Source organism: Mya arenaria, chromosome 4 (genome assembly GCF_026914265.1).
Source record: "Mya arenaria isolate MELC-2E11 chromosome 4, ASM2691426v1".
In the NCBI taxonomy this organism is placed as follows: Eukaryota; Metazoa; Mollusca; class Bivalvia; order Myida; family Myidae; genus Mya; species Mya arenaria.
In genome coordinates, this window is record NC_069125.1 from 5,205,368 (window position 1) to 5,215,952 (window position 10,585).

Consider the following 10,585-nt stretch of genomic DNA (forward strand, 5'->3'; position numbering starts at 1 on the left):
TTATGCACGTTCATACATTTGCTTGTTTTGTTTCCTGTTCCAGCTAGTCGAACGATCTCCTACCCATTAATTATACTACGGTACATACATTGAATAAATAATCAAGACTTTGTTATTAATAGTTATATTAAGAATTGTCAAGAAAACTCAATGATAATCGGTATCAAATATTTTCTGGACCTTTCTTTGAAATTAAACTCGGTATCCTTCATAAAAATACATTGATTTCGACATTCTTAAATAGCCTCGCGACATTAATCTGATCGTATAGTACTTCTATTAAAACATTCAAATCTGTCCTTTGAACAAGTACTAATAGCTGCATTTTCCCATTGATTTCGTGATTTCCTTGGTGAATGTAACAAAAAGGAATTAAAAAATTGCCTGGTTCTTGTGTTGTGACTTTTCATATTAGTTTAAATGTTTATGCGAAAATTTACAGAACAAGCTCAGTAGCAAAACGTTTAAACATAAACCCGGTTTAATGGCACTGGGTAAACGCCAAAGACATAAAATAAAATAAAGCCGAATCATTTGATACAGACAATAGCAACATCTCAAAAGGACAAGTTAATTAACCTAAATACGTATTTTTTTCCGCATTAAATCCAGTAAATAGTGCAAACGGATGACTTTTTATTTGTGTTGCAGTGAATATCAAAACTCGCAACAACGGATAGTTCCTCATTGTTTAAACAGGAGTCTGGTACGTTATATGCCTTGAATGACTTCTTACACAAACCGTGACTATGTCAGTTTACCACGTATGTTGGTATTGAAAATTTATTGCATGAGAAATATGTAGCGAATATTAATTACCAGAAATACCGTTTGTAGGAATTCATGGCTGATTTCAATCATTTGAGACGTGTAAACTGTGGATTGTTTACGGCTGCTTGAGAGATACGTTCCACTACCAGGTTAAACTCCACAGGAAACGGATCCTTATCTGTAAATGCGGCCTACACGCTTTCTAAGAAACATGTGCACATTCGTGAAGAAAATGGATAAACACAAAATGAGGTCAGTGTGCTAAGTTATTGATACTTATGTCATAAGTTTGTATGTTCAATATTTAGTTTGGCTTTCCTCTCTCTTATATCTCTGGTATCTTTTAAATAACTTTCTATTGTTTGTTTGAATTTTGCACAAATCTACCTCCTCTCTGGTGTGTGTTAGAGTCGTCGTATTTGATTACGTGTTGGGCGGAATATCTGACCAATTTCTGACCAAACAAATCATTTCAAAACAAATAGCGTGTACTATTAAAATTACAAATATGCTATTTATCACGAGTTAAAGCGAATAAATTTGGGTAAATAAAAAACAAGCTTTCATCCTCGTTGATGTAGATGAATATGTTAAACTTTTTAAAATCGCTGTAGATTTAACACCCCAATTTCTCGAAACTTCGTAAGATATTTGACTTCCATTTCACCTGTATCGTGATAGATATATTGTTTCTCTTATGCACACGTGTTGAATTGATGATGCAATAGCGGGATAATTCATTTTAGTCTGGAAAATTTCGGTGAAAATTGCGGGAAGTTGGTTCGTCGAGTAACATGTTTTAGGAAATTCGGGTTTGAAATTGCATTTGTTTTCGGTAAAACTGTAAATTTTCTTAAAGATTGACACTAACTCTACAAGGAAAGACAAAAAATGTAGAGTTTGGTTAAGATTTGATAAAGTTATGGCCTCTTATACAGGGTCATGTCGGCAAATACATGGAAATTCAGGGTCAAGTCGTCACCCTTTACAAAGATAATAAAATAAAACAAAAATAAAAAAATAAAAAATTGCCAATTTTCACAAGTTACAGTTACCACATCATATTCTTACTAAGGTCTGATAAAAATAAAAAAAATAAAACGGACGGGGGCGTGGTGTGTCAAAACAACGCAACCTGCCCCTGTGGTACAAACCGTAAGAGGGCTTGTACAGACAAACGCTTCACGTTTGTCTTCAAGCCCGTATAAAGATATCCATTGACTTTCTCAACTTTAATAACATGTTTTTCATATATATTGTGTATACCTTTAAATAGCTGTCCACTTTATGTTCCCACTAAAACCTGTTTAACCCCATTTCAGACTAAAAAGAATAGCTATCATAGGTGTGACGATTCTGGGTGTCACGGCAATGGTTTTCTATTTAACCATCGGAGAATTACCAGGTTTGATCGACAATCGCCTATTTGCTTGACTTCGTTTTAACTGAATAAAGTTCTGAATATTCGGGCCATTATTTACAATATATTGATATATTTCATTAGTGTTTAGGTGTCTTTAATGGAGGGGGCATTAAAAGAGACACACAGGTGCAATTTCTTACCTATCATGTCCAAATATATATATATATATATATATATATTGATCATTACATTGTTGTATATATATTTTACATTTCAGCTACCATGCTCATCAGAAATGTCAACACGTGGCAAGTTAAAGACACGGGTCTCACAGAGGTGAAACTGAAACGAGGAGGGTCTCAATGGCAACATTATGATGCTTCCGGTGAGGATTAGAACAACAATTATTGTTTTCGGTCTTTCATTGTTACAAATAAAACGGCCGACGTATATGGTTAGTTGCTAAATTGGTATTTCGTTTCCAGCACAGAAAACAATGCACGTAATGAAACCCCAGAATGTGCCATTGATCTGTCTGTAAAGAGTTAGTTTATAATAATAATGCTCTACTCAATCCTCATATAAAGATGTGTTGTTTCAACGTATTTTTAAAAAAAATATTCCTCAAACTTACCCTTTATCGTTCTAGTAAGCAAAGTATGCTTGTTCAAACGCGATCACTATGTTTTGTGATTTCAATTTGTAGCAGTTAAGCGTCATAACCTCTCTAAGTAAAATGAAAACTGAAATTCATCTTTAAAATTCAACAATAATTTACAAGCTTTTCGTACTCGTACAAGTTTACTTTCTTTTATGGAAATAAATCAAAAAGCAAATAAAACATTCTCACTTCACTCATTCACCAAACACTCTTTTAACACAATTTTAAAAAATGAGCATTTTCTGTCTCATCTTCTAATAATTATTTACACTTCTTCTCTTATTTGATCATTTAATGATGTTTTATTGGTTCCATTACGTTTTTGACGCTTTTTAGCTGCTATACTGTTAAGTCTCAAGTTCAGTTTATTTAAAATATAATTCTGCAAATTAAATGAGTGTTAATATGCTTATTTGTGTACGTTTGAATAATTTGGATATCAAATGTTATACTTTTACAGAAACATCACATTTACATGCTCCAGATAATGTATAAACTATTTGTGCCAATAAACTAAACAGTTGACATATATTTAATCGACTTTTATGTCATTTTTAGAACATTTCGCTAAAGAGCTTTGACTGTCATCGACCTCGTTTAAACAATTATTTCTAAGCACAAATAATCTGAATAAGAGTATACTCATTATTTCAGCTGCTCCTCCAACAAGCCTGATAGAAGGAGGCCCCATGCCGACCCCGGGGAAGCCAAAGCTGCTGTTGATTGTAGCCTACCTTCGCAGTGGTTCCACCTTCACATCCAGCCTGTTTTCCCAGCAACCAGACTCATTCTATGTGTTCGAGCCCCTACATATGGTTGTCAAAACAGTCAAAAAGCACATGGCTCTGCGATATGTCAATGGAACGGTCAGGTAAACATATTTAAGCTGGTGTTATTTTCGAGGAAGTCTAACTCGAGGTATAGCCATAGCTGTAGCGTCAGCGATGGAGTTGTGAAAGTACTTTTACCGTTTGCCATGACTTAATTCCTTACCAAACCTGGCCGTATCGCGAAAATACTCAAGACAATTCTCAATCTTAACTCATTACGGTGTATTTAATTTTACACCAAAAGGCGCATTTTAAGACAAAAACATCCAAAGTTGCATGGAGGATACCCTAATCATCCTACCATTTTTTTAAGCATATTAAGTTCGGTTTGAGGGAGGGAGTGCACGTCCAAAGGTGGGCCCCTAAGTTACACCGCCTCTATTGCGAACTCCTGATCCCGCTCCAGGAAATAATTGCTAAGTTACGGCCCTTGATCAGAAATAAACGTTTCAATTTTTCATCCGCTCCCTTTGCTCGTATTCTTTTCAAGGGTTCTGGGGCCGTCTTAATAAAGAATTTAAGTCGTTACTCCAATTGTCACATTGTACGTTTTTGGTTTTCTGAACTTTGTGTTTATTTTCAATACTTGCTTAAGCTCAATTCAAACAAATATGAAGCAAAATAGCGGAAATGGGACACTTACATAATTCTAGTTACGATTAAATTCGACTTAGGTCTTTATTGAAGTTGTTTTACGCGAATATGCATATGAACATTAGTTCTGATGTTGTTTCTTTAATGGTTCATAATTGTTTCGTTATTGAAACCCGAGCGGTGTATTTATATATATCACTGCGAACCCAAAATAAAAATAACGACTTCTTTTATTCAAACGCTAATGATCACTTCTGCCAATCAGAAAATATATTTCACATTGTTATGTATGGTTATGGGTTTCTTTTCTACCTTTAAATTTCCTTGACATTTTTGCATATCTACTGGGATCGGTTTCTTTGACAAATAAAAGAAAAGGCTGAACCAGTCTGGAATTATATAGAAGAACATTTTAATATATTTTTTTTATTTTCATTTTTTATTAGAGTTAAATTAAATTAAGTTATATGATGTTCTATGTGATGTTTTTTTTTGGTAATCAACGTTATCTTTTATTGTCAATATTTCAATTATGAAACAAACTTCAGCAATGTGGTGTACAGGCATTACTGAATATTCTAATTCATGTTTAAATACTAATCTTCATTCTTAGTTTCCTTATTATTTTCAGAAAGTTTTAGGTGACCAAATTAGAAAAGAAATTCGGTGTATGTCATTACCACAAACATTGTTTATAATATGTGTATTCAATGAAGTTTATATTAATTTCAATATGTATTTGTTCCAGGCGTTTCCCACAGGGTATTTCAGACAATCCCCAGTCTCTTTTCCGAGAGTGTATGGACCCCTGGCTTCGTTGTGCATTTCGTAAAGTCGACACCGCTAGTCTTTTGGACAACTTCCATTTACACTACTCAAAATCCATAAAACCTTTATTATTGTGCGTTAAACACATCAGATCCTTAACCCCTCTGACGAGATATGCAATTAATCACTGCATCCGCGAAACGGTAGTGAAGTGCATTTCAGCTAATTTGAGGGTAATAAAAACAATACGTCTTTCCATGGAGATGGCTCACTCATTGATGGCAGAAAATGAGAATATGAAAATCGTACACCTTGTTCGGGACCCCAGAGCAATGTTTTTGTCGCAGAGTAATAACAAGCTTATAAAAGGCAATAATAAAACTACATGTAGTCAATTTGAAAGACTGTGCACACGCATGCGCGATGACATTTATTTCACGCGCCAACTTTTAGAGGTCGGAAATAAAAATGTGAAACTTGTTCGTTACGAGGATATTGCTTTCAATCCAATAGAAATGACAAAAGAGTTGTACACATTTATAGGTGAACCACTTACAAAAGGGCTGCTAAGATATGTGGCCCAAAGTACTTCTCTCAACATGAAAGACGGTTGTCCGTTTTGCACACGGCGCGGAAATTCTACACTAACAGCAAGCAAATGGAGATCTACGATTCATCCAGCTTTTTTGAAACTTGTGGACCAACATTGTAAGGACCTTTTACAACCACTGGGATACCATTTTACAGAGGACATCAATTATTTAAGAAACACTTCATTGCCAACTTTCCAAGAGCACATCCCTTTACTGGAACACATAAACCTTAGTGAAAGCGCCAAAGACGTTATAACGGAAACATTGCGCCATGTGTGATTTTTCGGAATATTATATTTGTCGTGTATGTAGATTTATATCTGACAAAGAATCCCCAGGCTACCAAACCAATTATTGGTTATATATATACATACACATGCACTGACAAAAATGCGGAGACACCGGTCATACGTTGGTCCCAGCGAAGCTAATAAATATTTCTTTTTTAATATATATTAAGTTATATTTTTCCTCATTTTGTTTTGAATTTCCTAACAGAGAGATGTTCAAAATGTGGCCTTTTAGAAAATAATATTCCTCAGAAAAATGCTGTGTGCAAAAACAGGAAAACGATAATATTTGATGAATCAGTGATAATTACATTTTGTATCATTATTTCAATGCAGTGCAAGAAATACCGTCGCTAATTTCGTGTTGACAATATTATATCACAAATGATAACCTCATTATACATTTATATCTGTTTTTAATGTAGTTGTTAATGTCTGTCTTCTTTTTTACCGTGCTACAGTGGCTGTGAAATACAATAAAAGAATTATATCTACATATAAGAGTACATATATTTATTGACACATACGTTTGAGGTACTTTAACAACTGCCACTATTTAAAGATATATTGTTCTGTTTTGTTAGTTCAATTGAAGATGGCTGTCATTTAGAAACAAAAACATGTGACACACAATAAAACAAATGTATGTCATTTATATTCTCTTTTATATCAAGAACATAATGGGAGCACATCGATGGGAGACAAATATATACGAATTACCTTGGGTTGAACTCACTTGTTTTCAATTTCTCATTGGCTACATTTTTTAACATTAATTTCTTAATGATTTCAACGAAAAGATCTTTGAGTGACCCCTTCATTACTAAGTGTATGTATGTGCTGGGTTGGAAGGCCCAAATGCCTATTTCCCTTGTAATTTCTGATTTTTGTTCTCACAAATATGAAGCCTTTTCTAATTAGCTGCTCAGTTGACCTAACTATCTGTGCCTTTTATACACTCTGGCCTAGTGAACCCAGTAAATCAGTAAGCTGTTTATTATGTTGCCTTGTAAATCTAAATATCCATGGCCTTTGTAATCCGTGATCATTTTACTTTCATTCCTATTGGATACAACTATCGATAGCCTTTGTTTTATGTTGACTAGAGGAAAAGTGGTCTGTTTACGTTGTCGCCTTGTGTATTCCCAAATCGGGGTTGTTCCACCTGCTGGCCCAGTGAACCCAAATATTGGTGTTCTAAGTACATTGTTGCATAGAGTACATAAGAATATATGTCCTTTGTACATTGTTGCCTAGAGCCGCAATTATCAGCGGTCTTCCTACTTAACGCGTAAATATCGTGAACGTTTGATTTTGTTGGTTGTTGCATAATGGACCCAGATATTGGTGGACATTGAACTGTGTTGGCTTTTTGACCATAGCAGCATTGACCTTGATATTTTGTTGCCTAGTGCATCCAGACTTTGAACTTTGGTACAGCCATATATCGCTGCTCTTGATCTCACATGAGCACAGAGTGTTCATCATGAGCTATTGTGATCGGGTGATTGTCCGTCTACGTCAGTCCGTCCGTCGCCAACATTTCCTTCGAACAACTCCTCCTCCTAAGCCACTGAGTTATCTGCACAGGAATGGTCATTAGGTGGTCTTTTCTCAGATTCAATTAAGGTGGCATGGCAACCGAAAGGAAAACAATGAAACCGCTGGGTCGATTTCAAATAATTTCACAGAAATGTTTTATAAATTACCCTGTATCAAATTCCTTCACTCCCTCTTGTTTCGTAAAACACAAGGCCGCCAGGGAGAGTGGCTACTTTTCACTATATATTTGAAAAATATTCCATGGGTGCCAAAGGTACCAAACAACATTTTGACCGAAACAGACTTTCGATAATTCAAAGAAAGAAATTGCTATTTTTGTGTTGCAAAATCTCCATTGAATATTGACTGTTATATGGGTTCATGCCGTTTAGTACCAAGTGAAATTTGTGCTTTTGATTGGTGGAAAAGGTACCATATGCTATCTGGTATGCAAGATAGTACTTAAAAACACATCGTACCTTTCTGCATTAAGTTTTTGTTACACATAAGATATACTTTCTACATACCAAAACAATGACCAATGTTCATTGTGTTTATTATATAACGGAAAGCAAGCAGATGGTAATATGAGAAGTTGACCAAAATAATCATCAGAACAAAGTAAAAGCAAGACAAGAAAACACAGAGCAAAAGCTGACCGTATTGTTTAAATTTCAACGTTTGACTTATAGGCAGTGCTCACAACCCCTGTTCAATCTTCAATGAGCTGTACTACTATAATATTTTTTGTGAAACTATGTTTCTACAACTTAACCATAAATCATTGATAGATAAACACGATTCTCGGCACCTTTGGGACGAGACCCAGTATAAACGAGGCTCTTCTGAGACAGCTAATTGTTAATGAAAAGCACCATGTCAATTTAATTTAAAGTAATGTTCAAGACAGTAAGCATATCTCTGACACTTGCATTGTACAAACAATATACAGTGAGCACTATCTTGTGTATACCTATAATCAGTTTGTATTGCAAAACAGTTGGCTGTCAAGTGGAACCACATACAATTAGGCGGTTGATTGTGCACAACAGTCCCTATTGATGCTTGATGATTTGGATTTCTACAGCAATACCGTATATTCCTTCGTAAGTGTGTACTGTCAAGTGGTTAAAGTGTCTGTGCTGTATAAAAACGTAATCAAAATAATATATTTATTACCCGATAAGGAACTTTTTGCCTTAAGTCCCTAAAGGGCTAGTGACAGCTTACTGGCATCAAATCTGTTCGTGTGAATCCTAACTGTTCTATTCGATCTAGAATAAGGTTCTTGAAATGTTTATTCTGCACGCGAGCACAGGGGCAGGTTGCGTTGTTTTGACACACCACGCCCCCGTCCGTTTTTTTATTTTTTTATTTTTATCAAATTTTAGTAAGAATATGATGTGGTAACTGTAACTTGTGAAAATTGGCAAAAAAAATTTTTTTTATTTTTTTTATTTTATTATCTTTGTAAAGGGTGACGACTTGACCCTGAATTTCCATGTATTTGCCGACATGACCCTGTTTAAGAGGCCATAACTTTATCAAATCTTAACCAAACTCTACATTTTTGGACTTTCCTTGTAGAGTTAGTGTCAATCTTTAAGAAAATGTACAGATTTTACGAAAACAAATGCAATTTCAAACCCGAATTTCCTAAAACATGTTACTCGACGAACCAACTACCCGCAATTTTCACCGAAATTTTCCAGACTAAAATGCATTATCGCGCTATTGCATCATAAATTCAACACGTGTGCTTAAGAGAAACAATATATCTATCACGATACAGGTGAAATGGAAGTCAAATATCGTCCAACAGAGCCGTGCACACGATTTACAATCTTTGTTTATTTCTTTACGCATATATGCCGACATGGACATTGCGCAACCGGAAATTATTCACGGCGCATGCGTTGGTGCCCTGCTTGCATCTACGATATAGTTGCGTTGCGTGGGTAAATTTGTTCGTGTATACACATACTAGCTGGCATGTATGATTATTGAAATCAAAGTATGAACATTTTTTTTAGCATGCACGGCTCTATGGGACGATATTTGACTTCCATTTCACCTGTATCGTGATAGATATATTGTTTCTCTTAAGCACACGTGTTGAATTTATGATGCAATAGCGGGATAATTCATTTTAGTCTGCCTACCGACCCTATTGTTTTGGCTATAAAACCGGAAACAAATATGTCTATTTTCACGCCTAAATTTCTTCAAGAATACGAACCAAATTGATGATTGATTATTCACGTTCTTACATTTGCTTGTTTTGTTTCCTGTTCCAGCTAGTCGAACGATCTCCCCATTAATTACACTATGGTACATACATTGAATAAATAATCAAGACTTTGTTATTAATAGTTATATTAAGAATTGTCAAGAAAACTCAATGATAATCGGTATCAAATGTTTTCTGGACCTTTCTTTGAAATTAAACTCGGTATCCTTCATAAAAACCATTGATTTCGACATTCTTAAATAGCCTCGCGACATTAATCTGATCGTATATTACTTCTATTAAAACATTCAACTTTGTCCTTTGAACAAGTACTAATAGCTGCATTTTCCCATTGATTTCGTGATTTCCTTGGTGAATCTAACAAAAAGGAATTAAAAAATTGACTGGTTCTTGTGTTGTGACTTTTCATATTAGTTTAAATATTTATGCGAAAAGCTACAGAAACAAGCTCAGTAGTAAAACGTTTAAACATAAACCCGGTTTAATAGCACTGGGTAAACGCCAAAGACATAAAATAAAATAAAGCCGAATCATTTGATACAGAAAATAGCAACATCTCAAAAGGGCAAGTTAATTAACCTAAATACGTATTTTTTTCCGCATTAGATCCAGTAAATAGTGCAAACGGATGACTTTTTATTTGTGTTGCAGTGAATATCAAAACTCGCAACAACGGATAGTTCCTCACTGTTTAAACAGGAGTCTGGTACGTTATATGCCTTGAATGACTTCTGACACAAACCGTGACTATGTCAGTTTACCACGTATGTTGGTATTGAAAATTTATTGCATGAGAAATATGTAGCGAATATTCATTACCAGAAATACCGTTTGTAGGAATTCAAGGCTGACTTCAATAATTTGAGACGGGTAAACTGTGGATTGTTTAAGGCTGCTTGAGAGATACGTTCCACTACCAGGT

General features: G+C 34.9%; 1 protein-coding gene across 2 annotated transcripts; it reads left to right on the plus strand.

The window, feature by feature from the left end:
* The first annotated feature begins 798 nt into the window (after positions 1 to 798).
* On the plus strand, positions 799 to 6,466 carry LOC128230226 (carbohydrate sulfotransferase 1-like). Of its 2 annotated transcripts, XM_052942322.1 has the most exons (5): positions 799 to 1,023; positions 2,094 to 2,176; positions 2,412 to 2,519; positions 3,450 to 3,666; positions 4,968 to 6,466. In XM_052942322.1, exons 1-5 carry the CDS (start codon positions 956 to 958, stop codon positions 5,857 to 5,859), a joined length of 1,368 nt encoding a protein of 455 aa, XP_052798282.1. In that variant the 5' UTR covers positions 799 to 955; the 3' UTR covers positions 5,860 to 6,466. The 2 variants fall into 2 exon arrangements, with proteins under 2 accessions (XP_052798282.1, XP_052798283.1); XM_052942323.1 differs by lacking the exon at positions 2,094 to 2,176.
* The last annotated feature ends 4,119 nt before the right edge of the window (positions 6,467 to 10,585 follow it).

Excerpts from the sequence above, each read along its gene's own strand:
- LOC128230226 (XM_052942322.1), top strand. The coding sequence starts at position 956 with ATGCGGCCTACACGCTTTCTAAGAAACATGTGCACATTCGTGAAGAAA. Across the intron at positions 2,177-2,411 it reads AACCATCGGAGAATTACCAG|CTACCATGCTCATCAGAAAT; the intron begins GTTTGATCGACA and ends TTTACATTTCAG. Across the intron at positions 3,667-4,967 it reads TATGTCAATGGAACGGTCAG|GCGTTTCCCACAGGGTATTT; the intron begins GTAAACATATTT and ends TATTTGTTCCAG.